General features: G+C 52.8%; 1 protein-coding gene across 2 annotated transcripts; it reads left to right on the forward strand.

Annotated features, from left to right (window-relative positions):
• The first annotated feature begins 499 nt into the window (after positions 1 to 499).
• TGFB1 (transforming growth factor beta 1) lies at positions 500 to 24062 on the forward strand. 2 transcript variants are annotated; one of them, XM_055249965.2, is made up of 7 exons: positions 500 to 1730; positions 6424 to 6584; positions 10028 to 10145; positions 12616 to 12693; positions 12829 to 12976; positions 22705 to 22858; positions 23761 to 24062. In XM_055249965.2, the coding sequence occupies exons 1-7, from the start codon at positions 1376 to 1378 to the stop codon at positions 23917 to 23919; spliced, it is 1173 nt and encodes a 390-aa protein (XP_055105940.1). In that variant the 5' UTR covers positions 500 to 1375; the 3' UTR covers positions 23920 to 24062. The 2 variants fall into 2 exon arrangements, with proteins under 2 accessions (XP_055105940.1, XP_063477123.1); XM_063621053.1 differs by having other exon boundaries at positions 506 to 1730; positions 12826 to 12976.

Here is a 24062-nt window from a genome sequence, read left to right on the forward strand (position 1 = left end):
GGTGTCTGCCTCCTGACCCTTCCATCCCTCAGGTGTCCTGTTGCCCCCTCCTCCCACTGACACCCTCCCGAGGCCCGTATCTTGACAGACCCTCTTCCCCTACCCTGTGTCCCAGCCTGACACTCTCCTCCCGTTCTGGGTCCCTCTCCTCTGGTCGGCTCCCCTGTGTCTCATCCCCCGGATTAAGCCTTCTCGCCTGGTCCTCTTTCTCTGGTGACCCACACCGCCCGCAAAGCCACAGCGCATCTGGATCACCCGCTTTGGTGGCGCTTGGCCGCCAGGAGGCAGCACCCTGTTTGCGGGGCGGAGCCGGGGTGCCCGCCCCCTTTCCCCCAGGGCTGAAGGGACCCCCCTCGGAGCCCGCCCACGCGAGATGAGGACGGTGGCCCAGCCCCCCCATGCCCTCCCCCGGGGGGCCGCCCCCGCTCCCGCCCCGTACGCTTCCTGGGTGGGGCCGGGGGCGGCTTCAAAACCCCCCGCCGACCCAGCCCGTCCCCGCCGCCGCCGCCCTTCGCGCCCTGGGCCATCTCCCTCCCACCTCCCTCCGCGGATCAGCCAGACAGCGAGGGCCCCGGCCGGGGGCAGGGGGGACGCCCCGTCCGGGGCACCCCCCCGGCTCTGAGCCGCCCGCGGGGCCGGCCACGGCCCGGAGCGGAGGAAGGAGTCGCCGAGGAGCAGCCTGAGGCCCCAGAGTCTGAGACGAGCCGCCGCCGCCCCCGCCACTGCGGGGAGGAGGGGGAGGAGGAGCGGGAGGAGGGACGAGCCGGTCGGGAGAAGAGGAAAAAAACTTTTGAGACTTTTCCGTTGCCGCTGGGAGCCGGAGGCGCGGGGACCTCTTGGCGCGACGCTGCCCCGCGAGGAGGCAGGACTTGGGGACCCCGGACCTCTTCCCTTTGCCGCCGGGGACGCTTGCTCCCTCCCTGCCCCCTACACGGCGTCCCTCAGGCGCCCCCATTCCGGACCAGCCCTCGGGAGTCGCCGACCCGGCCTCCCGTAAAGACTTTTCCTCAGACCTCGGGCGCACCCCCTGCACGCCGCCTTCATCCCCGGCCCGTCTCCTGAGCCCCCGCGCATCCTAGACCCTTTCTCCTCCAGGAGACGGATCTCTCTCCGACCTGCCACAGATCCCCTACTCAAGACCACCCACCTTCTGGTACCAGATCGCGCCCATCTAGGTTATTTCCGTGGGATACTGAGACACCCCCGGTCCAAGCCTCCCCTCCACCACTGCGCCCTTCTCCCTGAGGACCTCAACTTTCCCTCGAGGCCCTCCTACCTTTTCCCGGGAGACCCTCAGCCCCTGCAGGGGCGGGGCCTCCCCACCACACCAGCCCTGTTTGCGCTCTCGGCAGTGCCGGGGGGCGCCGCCTCCCCCATGCCGCCCTCCGGGCTGCGGCTGCTGCCGCTGCTGCTACCGCTGCTGTGGCTACTGGTGCTGACGCTTGGCCGGCCGGCCGCGGGACTATCCACCTGCAAGACTATCGACATGGAGCTGGTGAAGCGGAAGCGCATCGAGGCCATCCGCGGCCAGATCCTGTCCAAGCTGCGGCTCGCCAGCCCCCCGAGCCAGGGGGAGGTGCCGCCCGGCCCGCTGCCCGAGGCCGTGCTCGCCCTGTACAACAGCACCCGCGACCGGGTGGCCGGGGAGAGTGCAGAGCCGGAGCCCGAGCCTGAGGCCGACTACTACGCCAAGGAGGTCACCCGCGTGCTAATGGTGGAAACCCACAACGGTGAGCTCGGAGGGGCAGGGGAGCCGGGAGGGGGGCCCCCAGGGGGCGCCGGAGTGCCGGGGCCACGGGTAGGAAGTGACTGGCAGAAGAAACTGGCTGGAGGAAGCGGACCCCCCGGGGCAAAGGGAACGTGGGATGGTGGGAGGGGGGTGTCCGAAAGAGGATGGCACTGGGCCCCCTACCCCCCAGGTATCTGGTCTTGGAGAGGAGAGATAGCGAAGTGGACCGCTTCTAGAGGGCGACAGAAACATGCGGGGTCGTGGGGGGAGTCCCCTAGAGGGAGAGAAGCAATAGGGGGAGGGTAGAAGGCTCCCTCCTCCAGGACGCGTTGAATGGGGGGGGTCGTGGGGTGCCAGGTGCAGAGAGGGGAGCCTGGTGTGGAGAAGCGAAGACCCCAGCAGTTGGGAAAGGAGAGGCACTGGAGAAAGTTGACCCAGAGCTTGGGGGTCCTGAGGTGGAAAGATTCAAGAAGGACAGAAAAGCTAGATGAAGGCAACCCCAGGGGGTGCCAGGAAAGTGAGAGCGGACCCACTTCCAGAGGCTGCCAGGAACACGCGGGATGCGGGGCTGGGGGAGAGTCGTAGAAAGAGAAACAGAGGTGGGTGTGATAAATGTGGGGAGAAAGGGACGAGAGGTTACTGGAAGGAGGAGGCAAGCGGGAGAGGAGCGGAGACCCGGGAGGGCGCCCGGGATGCAGAGGTGTCCTCGGTGTTTCACACAGGGACGTGAGGGACAGAGTGGGGAGCTGGTGAAGCGGAAGCGCTTCCAGCGGAGGAATCGAGCTTCCAGAAGACCTGGAGTCTTGGGTCGTGGGAAGGGCTTTACCGAGAGGGGAGACAAGCGTGGGAAAGGTGGTGTGAGCGGGGCGGAGGAGAGATACCCAGCTCCATCCACGCTGCTAGCAGCGAGCCCCACCACTCGCCGCAGGATGCAGGGGAATGGGCTGATAGGAGTCCAGCCGCAGGGGAAGTGCTGGGTGGGAGGTGACTCTACAAGACCGAGGTGAGAAAACCAAGCTGGGAGGAGTGAGAAAGCCCCACGTGGGTGCCACGCGCGGGGGGAGGAGCCTGCGCTTCCACCAAGGGGCAGGAGGACCCCGCTGCGCTAAACGCTGGCAGTCTGGACCCCAAAGTCCCAGTTCCTCTCGGGGTGGCTGGGGAAACCCCAGCGTCCGGCGGCCTCACCCTCCTCCCTTCCCTTTCCTTCCCATGCCCCCGGCGGGGGCGGGGATCGCTCGCGGAGCCCGGGGCGAGACGGGGCAGGTCTGGTTCCCGCCCTCCTGGCTGCGGCGCCTCCCGCCCTCCTCACCCCAGCTACGGGCGGGGCTCCCACTCAGCCGGCCCCGTCGGCATCCATGCGAGGACCCAGGCGTCCCGCGTGGTTCACAGCCTTGGGGAAGATCCCTCAGGTTTCACTGACTCTTGGGCGGTGTGGGCTTGCGGGTCCCCGGCCTATTCCTGCGCCAGTTCACGGCTCCAGCCCAATGACGCGCACTCCGCACCCAAGTCTCTCAGCCTTGCCTTATCTTCCGTGGCTTCACCTTTGTTGTAGAGGTTCCTTTAACACTGACACCTCCAATCCTCTTCTCCCCAACAAATGCACATGTGTCTTGTCTCGCACGTGTCTCGCCATCTGCCTCTTTCTTTTCGTCTCCGTTAGTCTCTCTGTCCACGCATGGGTCTCCTGGTTTTTGTCTCTCCGACTATTTTCTCTCCCTATTTTTCTCCTCCACGGTCCTGTCGCCTCGTCTCTGTCTCTGGCATCTCCCCGCCTCTGCCTCTCTGCATCACCCTCCAACCCTTCCTCTCCCTCCTCTCTCTCTTCCTCCCTATCTGTCTTCCCCAGCCAAGGCTCTGCTTTTCCTTTGGGGTTTGCTGAGTAACCTCCGGGCCAAGAATAGGGCTTATTGGGGCTGGGTGGGGAGGGAGACTGGGGAGGAGGAGGAGGATCGAAGGGGGCCGTAGGGAAGGGGTTTCCTCTGCCTTTCTCACCAGTCTCTTTTCACACCCCCACTATAGGAGGCTGGAAGCAGTTGCCCCAGTTGATCCAGCAGTTCATGGCCTGTTCCCTCATCCCCAACCCCAACCTTTTCCTAAACTAGAAAATACCTTGGTTGGGCGCGGTGGCTCACGCCTGTAATCCCAGCACTTTGGGAGGCCAAGGCGGATGGACCACCTGAAGTCAGGAGTTCGAGACCAGTCCGGCCAACATGGCGAAACCTGGTCTCTACTAAAAACACAAAAATTAGCTGGGCGAGGTGGCAGGCGGCGCCTGTAATCCCAGCTACTTGGGAGGCTGAGGCAGGAGAATTGCTTGAACCTGGGAGGCGGAGGTTGCCGTGAGCCAAGATCGCGCCACTGCACTCCAGCCTGGGCGACAGAGACTCCATCTCAAAAAAAAAAAAAAGAAAAGAAAACACCTTAATTCCTTTTCTCCCCACTACAGCCATTCCTACCCAGAATGAACTTCACTTTCCCTAACCAGCTGGGGAAGGGAGTTAAGGGTGGAAAACTAATAATAAAAAGAAGTAGAAGAATCACTTAGGGGTTAAGAGCACAGTCTTTAGCTGGGTGGGTGTGGTGGCTCATGCCTGTGATCTCAATATATTGGGAGGCTGAGGCGTGAGGATCCCTTGAGCCCAGGAGTTCCAGCCTGCAGTGAACCATGGTTGTGCTACTGCACTTCAGCCTGGGGGACAGAGTGAGACCCTGTCTCTTGGAGAAAAAAAAAAAAAAAAAAGCACAGTCTCTGGAATGAGACAGCTTGAGTTTGAATCCCAGTCTGCAGCTATGTGACCTTGGGGCAAATTACTTAATCTCGGTGCCTCAGTTTCTCCATCTATTAAATGGGTATAATAATAGTATAAGGTTGTGAGGTTTAAATGTCTTCATCTTTGTAAAGTGCTTTAAATAGCATCTGGTAAATAGCGCTGTTTTGTGTTTTTGTTGTTTTTTTTTTGAGACAGAGTCTTACTCTGTCACCCAGGCTGGAGTGCAGTGGTGCAATCTCGGCACACTATAACCTCTGCTTCTCAGGTTCAAGCGATTCTCATGCCTCAACCTCCCAAGTAGCTGGGATTACAGGCGCTTGCCACCACGCCCAGCTAATTTTTCTATTTTTAGTAGAGACAGGGTTTCACCATGTTGGTCAGGCTGGTCTCGATCTCATGACCTCGTGATCCACCCACCTCAGCCTCCCAAAGTGCTAGGATTACAGGCATGAGCCACCACGCCCGGCCTAATTTTTGTATTTTTAGTAGAAACGGGGCTTCACCATGTTGGCCAGGCTGGTCTCGAACTCCTGACCTCAGGTAATCCATCTACCTCAGCCTCCCAAAGTGCTGGGATTACAGGTGTGAGCCACTGCGCCCAGCCAGCGCTCTTAGACGTATACATGATTGAGTGACCAGTGTATGCAGAATTGGTGCCACATGGCTTGAACTGGGTTATCTAATTTCCCACTATAATCCTGGAATGGGTTCTAGAGTCACTCTGTCTTGTCTTACACCTGGCTCAGAGAGAGGAATTCACTTGCCCAAGGTTACACAGCACTTAAATTAGGAGAGTCTGGGTGGGAATGTAGGGAGCTTAATGTTATTTCTGTTTTTCAAAGAATAACAGGAAACTGACTTTCAGAAAGAGGGTGTTAACTGCCCATGGTCACACAGCCGAGAGGCAGCAGAGGCACTATCTGAGTCCAAAGCCTGTGCCCTTGATCCTTACTCTGCATTTTAGGGGCTCTTGCATTTGGGGCAAGGAAGGCTAGAGCAAACAGAGTGGTTCCCCTTGGTGCCAGCCTTAGTCAACTTGACAGATGATGCTACATGAGAGAGGAGTGTGGTTAGGACCCATTTTACAGAGGAGGAAACAAACCCAGGGGGAGAAACCACTTCCTCAGGTCACACAGCTAAAAAGTATCACAGTTGGGGCTGGGCGCGGTGGCTCACACCTATAATCCCAGCACTTTGGGAGGCCGAGGAGGGTGGATCATGAGGTCAGGCGATCGAGACCATCCTGGCCAACATGGTGAAACCCCATCTCTACTAAAAATACAAAAATTAGCTGGGCATGGTGGCATGTGCCTTTAGTCCCAGCTGCTTGGGAGGCTGAGGCAGGAGAATTGCTTGAACCCTGGAGGCGGAGGTTGCAGTGAGCAGAGATCGCACCACTGCACTCCAAGCCTGGGTGACACAGGGAGACTCCGTCTCAAAAAAAAAAAAAAAAAAAAGACCGGGCGCGGTGGCTCAAGCCTGTAATCCCAGCACTTTGGGAGGCCGAGGCGGGCGGATCACGAGGTCAGGAGATCGAGACCATCCTGGCTAACACGGTGAAACCCTGTCTCTACTAAAAATACAAAAAATTAGCCGGGCGTGTTGGCGGGCGCCTGTAGTCCCAGCTCCTCGGGAGGCTGAGGCAGGAGAATGGCCTGAACCCGGGAGGCGGAGCTTGCAGTGAGCCGAGATCACGCCACTGCACTCCAGCCTGGGTGACACAGCAAGACTCCGTCTCAAAAAAAAAAAAAAAAAAAAAAAAAAAAAAAAAAATTTATTTAAATAAATAAATAAATAAATAAAAGGTATCAGAGACTGACTCCACCCCAGAGCTGTCAGCTCCAAAACTCCTAGACTTGGGAGCACCAGCTCCACTCACCTCTGCCAAACCCCTGATCGCCTCCCTTCATTTCTCCCTGCTAGAAATCTATGACAAGTTCAAGCAGAGTACACACAGCATATATATGTTCTTCAACACATCAGAGCTCCGAGAAGCAGTACCTGAACCCGTGTTGCTCTCCCGGGCAGAGCTGCGTCTGCTGAGGCTCAAGTTAAAAGTGGAGCAGCACGTGGAGCTATACCAGGTGAGGACATGAGCCAGAAGGAAGGTCAGGGCATGGGCTGGAGAGGGTGAGCTGTGACCGGGGGTTGGCTGTGGGTCGGCTGGTTACAAGGTCCATCTAGATGGTCCCTGAAGGATAGAGGAATACAAACCATACAATCCTAGAACTCTTTTTTTTTTTTTTTTGAGACAATGTCTCGCTCTGTTGCCAAGCTAGAGTGCAGTGGTACGACCTCAGCTCACTGCAATCTCCGCCTCCTGGGTTCAAGTGATTCTTCTGCCTCAGCCTCCCAAGTAGCTGGGATTACAGGTGTGCACCACCACGCCCAGCTAATTTTTGTATTTTTAGTAGAGACGGGGTTTTACCATGTTGGCCAGGATGGTCTCGATCTCCTGACCTCATGATCCACCTGCCTCGGTCTCCCAAAGTGCTCAGATTACAGGCGTGAGCCACTGTGCCTGGCCTTTTTTTTTTTTTTTTTTTTTTTGAGATGGAGTCTTGCTCTGTCGCCCAGGCTGGAGTACAATGGCGTGATCTCGGCTCACTGCAACCTCCGCCTCCTGGGTTCAAGTGATTCTCCTGCCTCAGCCACCCGAGTAGCTGGGATTACAGGCATGTGCCAACATGCTGGGCTAATTTTTGTATTTTTAGTAGAGACGGAGTTTTATCATGTTGGCCAGGCTTGTCTCAAACTCTTGCCCTCAAGTGATTCTCCTGCCTGAGCCTCCCAGAATGCTGGGATTACAGGCGTGAGCCACCGCACCTGGAACCTGGAGCGCTTTTAAATATTCAGATTCTTTGCATCCTAGGATGTTAAACACTTAGAAGGCTGGAATCTTAGGAGTTGGACTCTTTAAGGACACAGGATTCTTGAAAGTTGGAATCTTTGAAAAGGTTGGGGACTCTAGAATCATTCTGTCCAGTATGACAGCCACTAGTCACATTTAACTTGGTTAAAAGTTGGATTATTTAAAATTAAATTAAAAATTTAGGGCCAGGCATAGTGGCTCACACCTCTAATCCCAGCACTTTGGGAAGCCGAGGCAGGCAGATTGCTTGAGCCCAGGAGTCCGAGACCAGTCTGGGCAACATGTTGAAACTTCGTCTCTACAAAAAATACTAAAATTAGCCTGTTATGGTGATGGGTACCTCTAGTCTCAGCTACTCAGTAGTCTGAGGTGGGAGGATTGATTGAGCCCAGGAGGTCGAGGCTGTAGTGAACTGTGACTGCGCCACTGTACTCCAGCCTGGGTGATGGAACGAGACCGTCTCAAAAATATATATATAGGCTGGGCGTGGTGGCTCATGCCTGCAATCCCAGCACTTTGGGAGGCCAGGGTGGGTGGATCACTTGAGGTCAGGAATTCAAGACCAGCCTGGCCAACATGACGAAACTCCATCTCTACTAAAAATACAAAAATTAGCCAGGTGTGGTGGCGGGCGCCTGTAATCTCAGCTACTCAGGAGGCTGAGGTGGGAGAATCGCTTGACCCCAGGAGGTGGAGACTGCAGTGAGCGGAGATCATACCACTGCACTCCAGCCTGGGCAACAGAGAGAGACTCTGTCTCAAAAAATAAAAATGAAAAAGAAATCCTCATTCTCACTGGCCATATTTCTAGTCCTCTGTAGTCACATGTGGTTAGCAGCTACTATTTTGGATGTTGCAGATAAAGCACATTTCCAGAAAGTTCTTTAGGACAGCACTGCTCTAGAAGATAGGGGGCTTCCAAGAGGACTGGGGCATCTGGAAGGGCTGGAGGCTCTAGCAGTTTCTGTGAGCTAGAATCCATATCAGAGGGAATGTTAAACTCATAGGATGGTAGATTTCAGACTTTCACAGTGAGAGAACTTTGTCCTATGTTAGCTTGGCTTCTTGGAGTCTGGGGAATTCAGCTTTATTCTGCAGTCTCTGGAGTGGACTATCCAGCCCCAGAAAATTCTTCTTCTTTTTTTTTTTTTTTTTTTTTTTTTGTAATGGAGTTTTGCTCCTATTGCCCAGGCTGGAGTGCAATGGCATGACCTTGGCTCACCGCAACCTTTGCTTCCTGGGTTCAAGCAATTCTCCTGCCTCAGCCTCCTGAGTAGCTGGGATTACAGGCATGCACCACCACACCCAGCTAATTTTGTATTTTTAGTAGAGACGGGGTTTCTCCATGTTGGTCAGGCTGGTGTCGAACTTCTGACCTCTGTTGATCCCCCCCACCTCAGCCTCTCAAAGTGCTGGGATTACAGGCCTGAGCGACTGTGCCCGGCCCAGAAAATTACTCTACACAGATGTTGGGTACCTGCAGCATCTAGGTGCAGCATGGCAGACTCTTGGGTTTATAGAACATTAGTCTTCTAAAGCTTCTCAGGCTCATTAAATGTGGAAAACTTGGGATATTATCAAACATTTGAATCACAAAATGACTTTTTTTTTGAGACTCGCTCTGTCACCCTGGCTAGAGTGCAGTGGTGCAATCTCGGCTCACTGCAACCTCTGCGTCTTGGGTTCAAGTGATTCTCCTGCCTCAGCCCCCTGAGTAGCTGGGATTACAGGCATGTGCCACCACGCCTGGCTAATTTTTGTATTTTTAGTAAGGCCGAGGTTTTACTATGTTGGCCAGGCTGGTCTTGAACTCCTGACCTCAGGTGATCCACCCGCCTCGGCCTCCCAAAGTGCTGGGATAACAGGTGTGAGCCAGCATGCCCAGCCGGAATCACAAAATGACTTCTAAGTTACTGAGAATTCAGGGTGTCAAATTTGCAGAACCATATGCTCAGCAAACCCCAGAATGTTTGCAGCAGAATTTTATTGTATTTATTATTTATTTATTTATTATTATTATTTTGAGATGAAGTATCATCCTGTTGCCCAGGCTGGAGTGCAGTGGCGCGATCTTGGCTCACTGCAGTCTGTGTCTCCCGGGCTCAAGCAATTCTCCTGCCTCAGCCTCCCAAATAGTGGGTACTACAGGCACGCGCCACCATGCCTGGCTAATTTTTGTATTTTTAGTAGAGATGGGGTTTCACCATGTTGGCCAGGCTGGTCTTGAATTCCTGACCTCAAGTGATCCACCCACCTTGGGTTCCCAAAGTGCTGGGATTACAGGCGTGAGCCACTGCGCCCGGCCCAGAATGTTAGCAGCAGAATTTTAGCATTGTGGGCTGTCCACGCTGAGTGGGGCTTAGCATTTCACCAGTGAGGAAACAGGCCTGGAGAAGGCAAGAAAACACCTTCGGCTGAGCTGTGTGAAGGTGCCTTGACCGCAGCCTGAGCTTTTTCTCCACCCCTCCTCTCATGGGTACTGTGGGGGAGGATGGGTGCCACAGGACCACACAGGTGGCTGGCTGAGAGGGTAGTGCCTGGGAACTTTCTGGAAGCCTGTTTGGGGAAGCAGATGGGGTGAAGGGTTCAGTTAGTATATGTGGGGGCGTGACACCATCTACCCACTGTCTCTCTCCTGCCTTCATCATCCTCTAGAAATACAGCAACAATTCCTGGCGATACCTCAGCAACCAGCTGCTGGCACCCAGCGACTCGCCAGAGTGGTTGTCTTTTGATGTCACCGGAGTTGTGCGGCAGTGGTTGAGCCACGGAGGTGAGGATTACTTGTGTGTCCCACCCATTTCTCAATGGGGTCCACCCCATTGTTTGTCCTGGGGTCACTTTGCCTAGGACCCCTCTCTGCCCCATACTGGTGTGAAAGTGCTGAGACCTGCCTCCCCTTTGTGGCATGGAAACCCGAGTGACTGGTTAATCCATTTCCGGAGCACCTCTCTGCCCTGCCCTGTGATGGGTGATGCTAAGGACACAGCAATGACCAAAACAGCCCCATCCTTGCCCTCACAGAGCTCATATAGTCCATTGGCTAGGTAGCTGGGGAATAGACCTGTAAGGCAGTGATGACCCAGAGCGGGTGGGACTGGGATGGGGAGCCCAAAGGAAGTACCTGACCCAGCCCAGAATCAGGGAGGGCTTCCTGGAGGAGGGGCATCATAGCTGATGTTGAAGGGATGAGTAGAATGGTCAGGAAAAGGAGAGGTATAAGAGTATTCTGGGGCTGGGCACAGTGGCTTACGCCTATAACCCCAGCACTTTCGAAGGCCAAGGAGGATGGATCACTGGAGATCAGGAGTTGAGAGCAGCCTGGGCAACATGGCGAAACCTGGTCTCTACAAAAAAGTACAAAAATTAGCCATGCATGCTGTTGCTTGCCTATAGTTCCAGCTGCTTGGGAGACTGAGGTGGGAGAATCACCTGAGCCTGGGAGGTCGAGGCTGCAGTGAGCCATAATCACACTACTGCAATCCAGCCTACATGAAAGAGTAAGATCCCATCTCAAAACAAAAAAAAAAAGATTCCAGGCAAAGGGAACAGCCTGTGCAAAGGCCTGGAGGCCAGGGAGAGCCTAACTCATTTGATCTGTCCAGGAGATGATTGTCTCTGTCCGGTTCCTGGCAGGGCCCATGGTGCCCCTATCTCTCTTCCTCACCTCCCTCTCATTTATGCTTTTATTCAGTAATTGCCCACAGGTTCGTGCTGTGTGCCCGGCCCTGTGCTGGGTGGTGTGGGGGACAGTGATAACCAAGACAGCCCTCAGTTCTGCCCTTGTGGGGCCCACAGTCACTTCTGGACACCTAAGAGATCTTGTCAAGGCCCCACCAGGCAGGAATGACCTAGAATAGTCGAGAATGGGATGGGGAGGCACCAGCAGGGAGGACAAGGCTGGGACAGGGAGGCATGCAGGATAGGGGACACCCTAAGTGCTGTTGGGAGCCCAGAGAAGGCACCCGGACCCATCTGGGGAGTCTAAGATGGCTTGCTGGATGAGGGTGATTGTGTGGAGACTCACGGGATAAATAGTAGTTTGGCCACACGAAAAAATAGGGATTAGGGGGCCTGGCGCGGTGGCTCACGCCTGTAATCCCAGCACTTTGAGAGGCCGAGGTGGGTGGATCACTTGAGATCGGGAGTTCGAGACCAGCCTGACCAACATGGAGAAACCCCGTCTCTACTAAAAATACAAAATTAGCTGGGCGTGGTGGTGCACGTCTGTAATCCCAGCTACTCGGGAGGCTGAGGCAGGAGAATTGCTTGAACCCAGGAGGTGGAAGTTGCGGTGAGCCAAGATCGTGCCATTGCACTCCAGCCTGGGCAACAAGAGTGAAACTCTGTCTCAAAAAAAGAAAAGAAAAAGAAAAAATAGGGATTAGGGAGCAGGTGGGCACTGGGAGGAGTGTCCTGGGCTGTTCGACAAAGGCCTAGAAGGAGCTCATCTGTCTTGGTCAATGCTGAGTCCCAAGCACACAGCCCAGGCTTCGGCACATTGTAGGAGCTTAGAAAACATCATTCACTCATTCATTCAAGAGATTGATGCTGGCTGGGTGCAGTGGCTCATGCCTGTAATCCCGGCACTTTGGGAGGCCAGGGCAGGAGGATTGCTTGAGCCCAGCCTGGGCATAGCGAGACCTCTGTCTCTACAGAAAATTTAAAAAGTAGCCGTGTAGGCCGGATGCAGTGGCTCATGCCTGTAATCCCAGCACTTTGGGATGCCAAGGCTGGCGGATCACCTGAGGTCAGGAGTTTGAGACCAGCCTGGCCAGCATGGTGAAACCCCATCTCTACTAAAAATACACAAAATTAGCCGGGTGTGGTGGCACACACCTGTTATCCCAGCTTCTTGGGACGCTGAGGCAGGAGAATCACTTGAACCTGGAGGTGGAGGTTGCAGTGAGCCGATAGCACACCACTGAACTCCAGCCTGGGCAACAGAGCCAGAATCCATCTCAAAAAAAAACAGAAAAAAAAACATTAGCCATGCGTGGTAGCACGCGCCTGTGGTCCCAGCTACTCGGGAGGCTAAGATGGGAGGATTGCTTGGGCCTGGGAAGTTGAGGCTGCGAGACCTTGTTTCGGAAAAAAAAAAAAAAAACTGCAGTGAGAGGGCAGAGTGGGGTGGGTGGGGAAGGCAGGAAGGAACCCCCTGGGGTTTGCTCCTTCCTTCCTCTTCCTCCAGAGGCTGGGTGAGCTGCACTCTCAGACTAGCTTCCCTCTCCCCACTCCTACAGGGGAAATTGAGGGCTTTCGCCTTAGTGCCCACTGCTCCTGTGACAGCAAAGATAACACACTGCAAGTGGACATCAACGGTGAGGCCTGCTTCCTTGGCTATGCCCAGCCGTGACGTGTGTGCGTGTGTGTTCCCATCTGCCCCACGCCCCACTTATCTATCCCTCTGAGAGTGTGTGTGTATGTCCCCTATCCCGACTCCCACACCAAAGCAGGGTTCACTACCGGCCGCCGAGGTGACCTGGCCACCATTCACGGCATGAACCGGCCTTTCCTGCTTCTCATGGCCACCCCGCTGGAGAGGGCCCAGCATCTGCAAAGCTCCCGGCACCGCCGAGCCCTGGACACCAACTACTGCTTCAGGTGAGCCTTGTAGCCTTGGATGGAGGCCTTCCAGGCTGGGGGCGTGACTGCCATCTGCTGACCAGGTGCTCCAGGTTGGACACCTGGCTGCTGCTGTGCTTGGGCTGAGCATCTGTCTCCTTTAGCTTGGAGGACTCAGGGGATAAGGTCTGGGTGTAAGAACCGGGAGTCTTGTGCCAGGCGCAGTGTCTCACGCCTGTAATCCCAACATTTTGGGAGGCCGAGGCAGGTAGATCACCTGAGGTGAGGAGTTTGAGACCTGCCTGGCCAACATGGTGAAACCCGTCTCTCCTAAAAATCCAAAAATTAGCCAGGCGTGGTGGTGGGTGCCTATAATCCCAGCTACAAAAAACAAAAAAACAAAAAAAGAACTCTGGAAGTCTTGTAATGTTGGGATCAGATTCCTTTTTTTTTTTTTTTTTTTTTTGAGACAGAGTCTCGCTCTGTCACCCGGGCTGGAGTGCAGTGGCACAATCTCGGCTCACTGCAACCTTTGCCTCCCGGGTTCAAGCGATTCTCCTGTCTCAGCCTCTCCAGTAGCTAGGACTACAGGCACGTGCCACCATGCCCAGCTAATTTTTTTTTTTTTTTTTGAAACAGAGTCTCACACTGTTGCCCAGGCTGGGAGTGCAGTGGCGCTATCTCGGCTCACTGCAAGCTTCGCCTCCCAGGTTCACGCCATTCTCCTGCCTCAGCTTCCTGAGTAGCTGGGACTACAGGCGCCTGCCACCACGCCCGGCTAATTTTTTTGTGTTTTTAGTAGAGACGGGTTTCACCGTGTTAGCCAGGATGGTCTTGATCTCCTGACCTCGTGATCTGCCCACCTCGGCCTCCCAAAGTGCTGGGATTACAGGCGTGAGCCAACGCGCCTGGCCTAATTTTTTGTATCTTTAGTAGAGACAGGGTTTCACCGTGTTAGCCAGGATGGTCTTGATCTCCTGACCTCGTGATACGCCTGCCTCCGCCTCCCGAAGTGCTGGGATTACAGGCGTGAGCCACCACGCCCAGCCTTGCTTTCTTGCTGGAGTGTTGGAATCACAGAATGTTAGAAAGTTGAACCCTGCGATTGTTGGAATTCAAAGTTGGAAGGTCACCATCTTGAATCCCTAAATTGTTGGCAGGTTGAGGTTCTAGAATGCTGGGATTCTAGAATGCTAGAATTTGGTGTTAATTACTGAAATGGAGAATGTCAGACTCAAGGAAAGCTGAAATATTGGAATCCTAGAATTTGGGGATTCAAAATGGGAAGATGGCCCATGTGGAATTCCTGCACCACTGGCTAATTGTGGATACCAGTGTTGGCAGACTGGAGTCCTTGAATATTGGGCTCACAGTGGTAGAATTCTGTTTTGAAATATTCACATCCACAAATGTTGGAGTTGGAGAAAGCAGAATGTTGGTATCTCAGCATGTTGGAACTCAGTGTTGGAATGTTAGAATATTAGAATGCTGGGATTTTTTTAATAGAAAGTGGCAGCAGGCTGGGCACGGTGGCTCACGCCTATAATCCCAGCACTTTGGGAGGCTGAGGTGGGCGGATCACCTGAGGTCAGGAGTTCAAGACCAGCCTGGCCAACATGGTGAAACCCCATCTCTATTAAAAATACAAAAATTAGCTGGGGGTGGTGGCTGGCACCTGTAATCCCAGCTACTCAGCTGGGATTACGGCTATCCAGGTACCCAGGCTGGGGCAGGAGAATCACTGGAAACTGGGGGGTGGAGGTTGCAGTGAACCGAGATCGTGCCACTGCACTCCAGCCTGGGCAATGATGCGAGACTCCATCTCAAAAATAAATAAATAAATAGAGTGGCAGCTTGAACCTCTTGAGTGATGGCTCAGAACTTTGGAATGTTGGGATGCAATATTGGCATACTGGAATTCAGGAATGCCAAGATCCTCAAAGGTTGGAAAGTAGGAATCCTAGAGAGTTGAAGATGCTGTCAGAATGTTAGAATCGTAAGATGCTGGAATGCTAATACTGCAATCTAAGAAAGCTGAAATGTTGGATTCCTAGAAAGTTGAAATGGAGAGTTAGAATGTTGTAAATTTAGTGATCATCTGACCTTATTCCTCCCTTGTTTAAAATATTTTGGTGGTGTCTCTGGGCTTTGTTACCTGCTGCTTCCCTGCCAGAAAATCAGCCCTGCTCCCAGGGTCCTTCACCACCAGATCTTAGCGCCATCAGCCCAGCAACCCTGTCAATGAACAAATTGAGGTCTTTTTTGAGACAGAGTCTCACTCTGTTGCCCAGGCTGGAGTGCAGTGGTGTGATCTCGGCTCACTGCAACCTTTGCCTCCCAGGTTCAAGTGATTCTCCTGCCTCAGCCTCCTGAGTAGCTGGGATTACAGGCGTGTGCCACCACACCCGGCAAATTTTTGTTTTTTTTAGTAGAGACTGGGTTTCACCATGTTGGTCAGGCTGGTCTCGAACTCCTGACCTCGTAATCTGCCTGCCTCGGCCTCCCAAAGTGCTGGGATTACAGGCATGAACCACTGCGCCCAGCCACAAATTGAGGTCTTGAGTGCCAACAGCAGCTGACATTACAAAGGGAGACAGCCAGCCATGTGAGCCTCCGTAGGGAGGGACCCAGTGTTGCCTAGGAAGTCTTGGCAAAAAATCAAACCTGAAGGCCAGGTGCGGTGGCTCATGCCTGTAATCCCAGCACTTTGGGAGGCCAAGGCAGGCAGATTGCTTGAGCTTAGGAGTTCAAGACCAGCTTGTGCAACATGTTAAAACCCTGTCTCTGTACAAGAAATACAAAAAACTAGCTGGCTGGGTGGTGTGTGGCTGTAGTCCCAGCTACTTGGGAGGCTGAGGCAGGAGTGCTTGAGCCCAGGAGGTCGTGGCTGCAGCCAGCCAGGATCACGCCACTGCATTTCAGGACACAGCAGGACCCTGTCTCAGGTAAAAAAAAAAAAAAAAATCAAACCTGAATCTGATCAGGACTGTAGATCCTAACAGTTTTCTAGAAAGACAGGAACAGAGGAAATGATCAGCAAAAATCAGACTGCAAGAAACCTCACCCAGTTTCTTCATCAAATACAATGCAAAGAAGGGGAAAGTGTGCACACACACACGTACCCCCATGCAGCCAAAAATTCACATACAACTTTTGACTCCCCAAAAACTTAACTACTAATAGCCTACTGTGGACTGGAATTCTGCTTTATCCATAACATAAACAGTTGATTAATACTTTTTTTTTTTTTTGGAGATGGAGTCCCTGTCGTTCAGGCTGGAGTGCAGTGGCGTGGTCTCAGCTCACTGCAACTTCTGCCTCCCAGGTTCAAGTGATTTTCTTGCTTCAGCCTCCCAAGTAGCTGGGACCACAGGTGCCCGTCGCCACGCCCAGCTGATTTTTTGTATTTTAGTAGAGACGGGGTTTCACCGTGTTGCCCAGGCTGATCTCGAACTCCTGAGCTCAGGCAATCCGCCTGCCTCGGCCTCCCAAAGTGCTAGGATTACAGGCATGAGCCACTGCGCCCGGCCGAATAATACGTATTTTGCATGTTTTATGTATTATGTCCTATATCCTTTTTTTTTTTTTTAAGATGGAGTTTTGCTGTTGTCACACAGGCTAGAGTGTAATGGCACAATCTCAGCTCACTGCAACCTTCACCTCCCTGGGGTTCAAGCAATTCTCCTGCTTCAGCCTCCTGAGTAGCTGGGATTACAGGCACCTGCCACCATGCCCTGCTAACTTTTGTATTTTTAGTAGAGGTGGGGTTTCACCATGTTGGCCAGGCTGGTCTTGAACTCCTGACCTCAAGTGATCTACCCACCTCGGCCTCCCAAAGTGCTGGGATTGCAGGGGTGAGCCACCGCACCCGGCTGTATTCTTTGTTTTTTTGAGACAGAGTCTAGCTGTGTCGCCCAGGCTGGAGTGCAGTGAAGTGATCTCAGCTCACTGCAACCTCCGCCTCCCAGGTTCAAGCAATTCTCCTGCCTCAGTCTCCCAAGTAACTGGGATTTCAGGCGCCCGCCACCACACTCGAGTAATTTTTGTATTTTTAGTAGAGACGGGGTTTCACCACGTTGGCCAGGCTGGTCTTGAACCCCTGACCTCAGGTGATCCATCAGCCTCGGCTTCCCAAAGTGCCGGCCTTACAGGCTTGAACCACTGCTCCCGGCCTATGCCTGCATTTTTAAAATAAGATAGAGAAAAGAAAATGTCCTTAAGAAAATCATAAGGAAGAGGAAGTATATTTTCCATTCATTGAGTGGAAGTGGCTTATCATAAAGGTCTTCATGTTGAGTAGGCTGAGGAGGAGGAAGAAAAGGTGTTGGTCTTGGTGTCTCAGGGCAGAGGTGGAAGAAAAATTCACCTGTAAGTGGTGAATTTTGTAAGTGGACCCATGTAGTTCAAACCCATGTTGTCCAAGGGTCAGTCTATATATAGTTGACCCTGAATATATATACAAAGAGAAAGAGAGATGATTTTGTAGATTTTGAAAAAAGTCCTAAGAGAGGCCAGGCATGGTAGCCCACACTCGTAATCCCAGCACTTTGGGAGGCTGAGGCAGGTGGATCACTTGAGGTCAGGAGTTAGAGACCAGCCTGGCCAACATGGTGAAACCCTGTCTGTACTAAAAATACAAAAATTAGGCCAGGTGTCGTGGCTCACACCTGTAATCCCAGCACTTTGGGAGGCCCAGGAGGGCGGACCACCTGAGGTCAGGAGTTCGAGACCAGTCTGGCCAACGTGGTGAAACCTCCTCTCTACTAAAAATACAAAAATGAGCCAGGCGTGGTGGTGGGCCCTGTAATCCCAGCTACTCTTGAGGCTGAGGCAGGAGAATTGCTTGAACCCAGGAAGTGGAGGTTGCAGTGAGCCGAGATCACGCCATTGCACTCCAGCCTGGGCAACAAGAGCGAGACTCCTGTCTCAAAAAAATAAATAAATAAATAAATAAAAATACAAAAATTAGCAGGGTATGGTGGCAGGCGCCTGTAGTCTTAGCTACTTGGGAGACAGGCAGGAGAATCACCTGAACCTGGGAGGCACAGGTTGCAGTGAGCCGAGATTACACCACTTCACTCCATTCTGGGTGACAGAGTGAGACTCCATCTCAAAAATTAAAAAAGAAAAAAAAAAAAAAGAAAAATCCTAAGAGATGTATCAACCAATTGCAATGTGTAGACCTTACTTGAATCTTTATTTACACAGGCTTTAAAAAAAAAAGATATTTATGAGACAGTTGGGTAAATGTGAACTCTGTCTAGATATTTGATGATATCAAGGAATTGTTAATTTTCTTACATGGTATTGTGACTGTGTTTTAAAGTAGTCTTAATTAGAGATACATTTGAAATATTTATGGATGAAGCAACATGGTGGATTGCATGTGCTTTGAGATAAACCATTGTCAGCTGGGTGCAGTGGCTCGTAGCTGTGATCCCACCACTTTGGGAGGCCAAGGCAGGAGGATTGCTTGAGCCTAAGAGTTGGAGACCAGCCTGGGCAATATGGTGAAACCCCATCTCCCCAAAAAAAAAAAAAAAAAGAAAAGTAGCTGGGCCTGGTGGTGTGTACCTATAGTCCCAGCTACTCAGGAGGCTGAGGTGGGAGGTTGGTTTGAGCCCCAGGAGCTGGAGGCCACAGTGAGCTGCGATTGCACCACTGCACTCCAGTCTGGGTGACAGAGTGAAATCTTGTATCAAAAAAAAAAAAAGAGATAGTGTTAGTGGATAGGGGTAGAGATGCAATGGAAATTGGCCATAAGTTGATCATTGTTGAAGCTGCTTTTGTGTAAATTTGAAACTTTCCATCCGGACACGGTGGCTTACACCTGTAATCCCAGCACTTTGGAAGGCCAAGGCGGGTGGATCACATGAGGTAAGGAGTTCGAGACCAGCCTGGCCAACATGGTGAAACGCTGCATCTACTAAAAATGCAGAAAAATTAGCCGGGTATGGTGGTGTGTGCCTGTAATCCCAGCTACTCAGGAGGCTGAGCCAGGAGAATTGCTTGAACTTGGGACATGGAGGTTGCAGTGAGCCAAGATCGCACCATTGCACTCCAGCCTGGGGCAACAGAGCAAGACTCCGTCTCAAAAAAAAAAAACTTTCATAAGAAAATTTGTTCTTACGGCAGCTCGAACACTACCTCCTTCCTAACCCCTTTCTCCAACATCCAAGGTGGCTATGAGGCCTCTGGGCCTCCCCTGGGGCCCTAAGTAGATCTTTGACTCAACAAACAGTCTCTGTTGGGTCTTTTATTTAAAAAAAGTTTTGTAGAGACAGGGTCTCACTATGCTCCCCAGGCTGGTCTTAAACTCCTTGGGCTCAAGCGATTCACCGGTCTTGGCTTCCCAAAGTGCTGAGATTACAGGCGTGAGTCACTGCACCTGGCCTAGGTCTTGAGAGACTGGACGGAAGAGGCTTGACAAGGGCAAGGGCTGTGGGTATCCAAGGCCCGGTGCAGAGTAGGCCCTGAATGCGTCCTGAAAAAATGAGTCAGAGGATCACCTAGAGGGCTTGTTCAACACGGACTGTTGTTCCCAGTCCTGCACACAGTTTCTGATTGCAGTGGCCTGGGGTGCCACCTGAGAATCTGCATTTCCCACAGTTCCCAGGTGATGCTGCCGCTGGTCCTGGGAGCCCACGTGGAGAGCTGCTGACTTGGATAACAGTATCACAGATTGTTCAAATCCTAGGATCTCAGAACCCCAGCTAGGGTTGAACTGCACATTAAAAATGATTCTGAGCCGGGCGCAGTGGCTTACGCCTGTCCCAGCACTTTGGGAGGCCGAGGTGGGTGGATCACCTGAGGTCAGGAGTTTGAGACCAGCCTGGCCAACATGGTGAAACCCAGCCTCTACTAAAAATACACAAAATTAGCCGGGCATGGTGGCGCATGCCTGTAATCCTAGGTACTTCAGAGGCTGAGGCAGAAGAATTGCTTGAACCCGGGAGACAGAGGTTGCAGTGGGCTGAGATCACACCATCGCACTCCAACCTGGGCAACAGTAGTGAAACTCCATCTCAAAAAAAAAAGATGATTCTGGACACTAGTTCTTCCCCTTTTGTGAGTTCAGAACTTCCTGTGAGAAAGTGAAAGCCAGGACCCTTTTTCCCAGAAATACATGCATACATACACACATGTGCATATGAGCTCAGGCACTCAGGGCCCTCCCCAAGCCTGCCTATGATGGCCCCTTGGCCCTCACGTTAACACCTTATTTGATCTAGTAGCTCCTACCTCTGAACAGTTGAGGAAACTGAGGTCCAACCAAATTGGGTGGTACAGGCTGAGTTCACAGGGATCTCAGTTTCTTGACTTCCTTCTCAGGCTTCTGTGGCTCTTGGAAAGGCTTTATCTTGCCTCTAGGTTATCTGGTGCCACTTGAAGTTGGGTTCAAGCGATTCTCCTGCCTCAGACTCCCCAGTAGCTGGGATTACAGGTGCCCGCCACCACGTCCAGCTAATTTTTGAATTTTTAGTAAAGACAGAGTCCTCAAGTCTGCCTGCCTTAGCCTCCCAAAGTGCCGGGATGACAGGCATGAGCCACCGTGCCTGGCTGGTCCCACCAATCTATGAGCAGAGGTTGCAGTGACCCAAGATTGCGCCACTGCACTCCAGCCTGGGTGACGGAGCGAGACTCTGTCTCAAAAAAAAAGAAAAGGCATTGTCAACTTTTTCTTTTCTTTCTTTTTTCTTTTCTTTTCAAGACGGGGTCTTACCCTGTTGCCCTGCGTGGAGTGCAGTGGCACGATCTTGGCTCACTGCAACCTCTGCTTCTTGGGTTCAAGTGGATTCTTGTGCCTCAGCCTCCTGGGTAGCTGGGCTTACAGACAAGCACCACCACACCCAGCTAATTTTTGTATTTTTAGTAGAGACGGGGTTTCGCCATGTTGGTCAGGCTGGTCTCAATCTCCTGACCTCAGGTGATCCACCCACCTTGGCCTCCCAAAGTGCTGGGATTACAGGCGTGAGCCACCGCGCCCGGCCTCTTTGACAGTTCTAAGAAGTAAAATAAATCAGAAGAAGGCAGGCAGAGAGTAATAGATATTGGGAACTGTTATTTTTCCTATTCTAATTTAAATTCCTTTATTATGGAAAATCTCAAATGTATACAAAAGCAACAAAGATAATGAACGCCCGTAAACTCTCATCCAGTGTCATCGGTGATTAAGATTTTGCCCCATTTCAAATGCAGACATTTTTATATTTTCTTGCATAACTGCAATACCGTATTGCACTAAATGGAACAGTCACTTGGATATTTTGGAAAGGATGGCTCAGAAAGGTATCTCTGAGGAGGTGATGTTCAGTCATGTAACTGATATTTATTGAGTACCTACTACATTCCAGGCACTGCTTTAGGAGTTAAGGGTCCCTGACTGAAGGACGTTTGAGCTAAGGTTTAAATGAAGTGAAGGGGCCAGGTGTGGTGGCTTATGCCAGTAATCCCAACACTTTGGGAGGCTGAGGCATGCGGATCACTTGAGCCCGAGTTTGACACCAGCCTGAGCAACATAGTGAGACCATGTCTCTAAAAAGAATAACAAATTAATGCTGGGCGCGGTGGCTCACGCTTGTAATCCCAGCACTTTGGGAGGCCGAGGCAGGCGGATCACGAGGTCAGGAGATCGAGACCACGGTGAAACCCTATCTCTACTAAAAATACAAAAAAATTAGCCGGGCGTGGTGGCGGGCGCCTGTAGTCCCAGCTACTTGGAGAGGCTGAGGCAGGAGAATGGCGTGAAGCCGGGAGGCGGAGCTTGCAGTGAGCCGAGATTGCGCCACTGCACTCCAGCCTGGGCGACAGAGCGAGACTCTGTCTCAAAAAAAAAAAAAATTAGAAAAAAAAAAGAAGAAATGAAGTGAAGGAACAAGCTAGAGTGGGTATCTGTGGGACTAGCAGCCAGGCAGAGGGAACAGCAGACGCAGGAGCCCCGAAATAAGACTGTCTGAGGAACAGACAGGACGCCAGTGTGGCTGGAGTGGAGCAGGCGTGAGAGAGGGAGCTGAGATCAGCCAGATTTGGTAGCACCTTCTGGCTCATGGTGAGGACTTGGGCATTTGCTGTGAGATGGAGCCAGGTTCAGAGCAGAAGAGTAACATGACAATTTATAGCATGGCCCTGGAGGGCAGAGATTTCTGTCTCTTTTTTAAAAAAATTGAAAAAAATTTTTTTAGAGACAGGGTCTTGCACTTTGTTGTCCAGGCTGGCATGCAGTGGTGTTATCATAGTTCACTGCAACCTCGAACTCCCCGACTCCAGCGATCCTCCCACCTCATCCTCCCAAAGTGCTGGGATTAAAGGCGTGAGCCACCATGCCTAGCCTATTTCTATCTGTTTCATTTGTCCTCAGTCCGCAGTAGATCCCAGCCCAGCACACAGTAGTAGTTCAATAAACATTTGTTGCACAAATAGAGCAGATCAGTTTACATGGAGCTGTGTTATTTTGTATGTTCCAGGGTGTGGGCATGCCATGATTTATTTGGCCACCCTGTGGATGGTCATCTGGCTTCTTACAGGCTTGTCTTAAGCATTGCATGAGATTATTACATTGCTCTTAGCACTGGAGGAAGTGCTTAATCTGTGTTAGTGATTATCATGACTACTTGTGTTGTTACTAACACAGGGGGTGCAAGGGAGACCCAGATGGAGATAGGGCTGAGGGGGCAACCTAGGGTGACACACGCACCTGGGGAGGAGGGGCATGTAGCTTCTGTGGTGGTAGCCCCTCCCTGCCCCTGACGCGTCTCTCCTGCCTGCAGCTCCACAGAGAAGAACTGCTGTGTGCGGCAGCTGTACATTGACTTCCGCAAGGACCTCGGCTGGAAGTGGATCCATGAGCCCAAGGGCTACCATGCCAACTTCTGCCTTGGGCCCTGCCCCTATATTTGGAGCCTGGACACGCAGTACAGCAAGGTACGTCTGGCCCACCGGGCTAGGAGATGCGCTTGGGGGGAGCCAGGACGGAGGAAGAGGAGGGAGAAAGAGAAGTAAAGTCAGAGAGGTGAGTTGGCAGGATGAGGAGAAAGAGAGGGATGGGGTGGGGAGGAGAATGAATAAAGAGATGGGGAGAGAGGCAGGAAGCTAGAAAGGGGCTCTGAGCAGGGCGCAGAGGGAGAAGAGATGTGAAGACCCACAGAGCTGAAGTAACAGAGGGATGGGGGTGAAGGGGAGAAGAGAGACAGGGAGATGGAAGGAAAAAGGCAGAGAGAAATGGAGAGACAAAATGAGAGAGGCAGATACAGACACAGAGTTAGGCCAAGGAGAGACAAAGACAGATACACAACAAGGCAAGAGGCGAAGATGAGGAGGGGCAGAGACTGAGAAAGGAAATCAGGCGGGCGCGGCAGCTCACGCTGGTAATACCAACGCTTTGGGACGCCGAAGCAGGAGGATCGCTTGAGCCCAGGAGTTCGAGAGTAGCCCGGGCAGCAGAGTGAGATCCCATCTCTACGAAAAAAAAAAAGCAAAAAAAAAAAGCTAGGAGTGGTGGCGCTTGCCTGTGGTTCGAGCTACTCCAGAGGCTGAGGCGGGAGGATGGCTTGCGCTCAGGAGGTTGAGGCTATACTCCAGCCTGGGTGGCAGAGCGAGACCCAGTCTCAAAACAAAAAGAAAATCAGACAGGTGGGGAGAGACAGAATACGATAGGATGTTAGACGATAAGAGAGACCGAATTGGAGATGGGAAGAGGGGGACGGGGATGCGGGGAGAGACGAAGTGAGAGAGGCTGGCGCGGTAGCGGGTGGGGGATGGGGCAGTGGAGGGCCGTCTTCCTCCCTCCAGGAGCGTTGAGCCCTGACCCCGCCCGCCGCCCGCAGGTCCTGGCCCTGTACAACCAGCATAACCCGGGCGCCTCGGCGGCGCCGTGCTGCGTGCCGCAGGCGCTGGAGCCGCTGCCCATCGTGTACTACGTGGGCCGCAAGCCCAAGGTGGAGCAGCTGTCCAACATGATCGTGCGCTCCTGCAAGTGCAGCTGAGGTCCCGCCCCGCCCCGCCCCGGCAGGCCCGGCCCCACCCCGCCCCGCCCCGCCCCCGCTGCCTTGCCCATGGGGGCTGTATTTAAGGACACCCGTGCCCCAAGCCCACCTGGGGCCCCATTAAAGATGGAGAGAGGACTGTG

This window comes from Symphalangus syndactylus, chromosome 17 (genome assembly GCF_028878055.3).
Source record: "Symphalangus syndactylus isolate Jambi chromosome 17, NHGRI_mSymSyn1-v2.1_pri, whole genome shotgun sequence".
NCBI classification, from domain to species: Eukaryota; Metazoa; Chordata; class Mammalia; order Primates; family Hylobatidae; genus Symphalangus; species Symphalangus syndactylus.

What these genes read in the sequence shown, in the direction of transcription:
- TGFB1 (XM_063621053.1), top strand. Translation starts at nt 1,376, where the DNA reads ATGCCGCCCTCCGGGCTGCGGCTGCTGCCGCTGCTGCTACCGCTGCTG. An exon ending in AGCACGTGGAGCTATACCAG is followed by an intron (nt 6,585 to 10,027) that starts GTGAGGACATGA and finishes ATCATCCTCTAG; the next exon opens with AAATACAGCAACAATTCCTG. An exon ending in GACACCAACTACTGCTTCAG is followed by an intron (nt 12,977 to 22,704) that starts GTGAGCCTTGTA and finishes TCCTGCCTGCAG; the next exon opens with CTCCACAGAGAAGAACTGCT.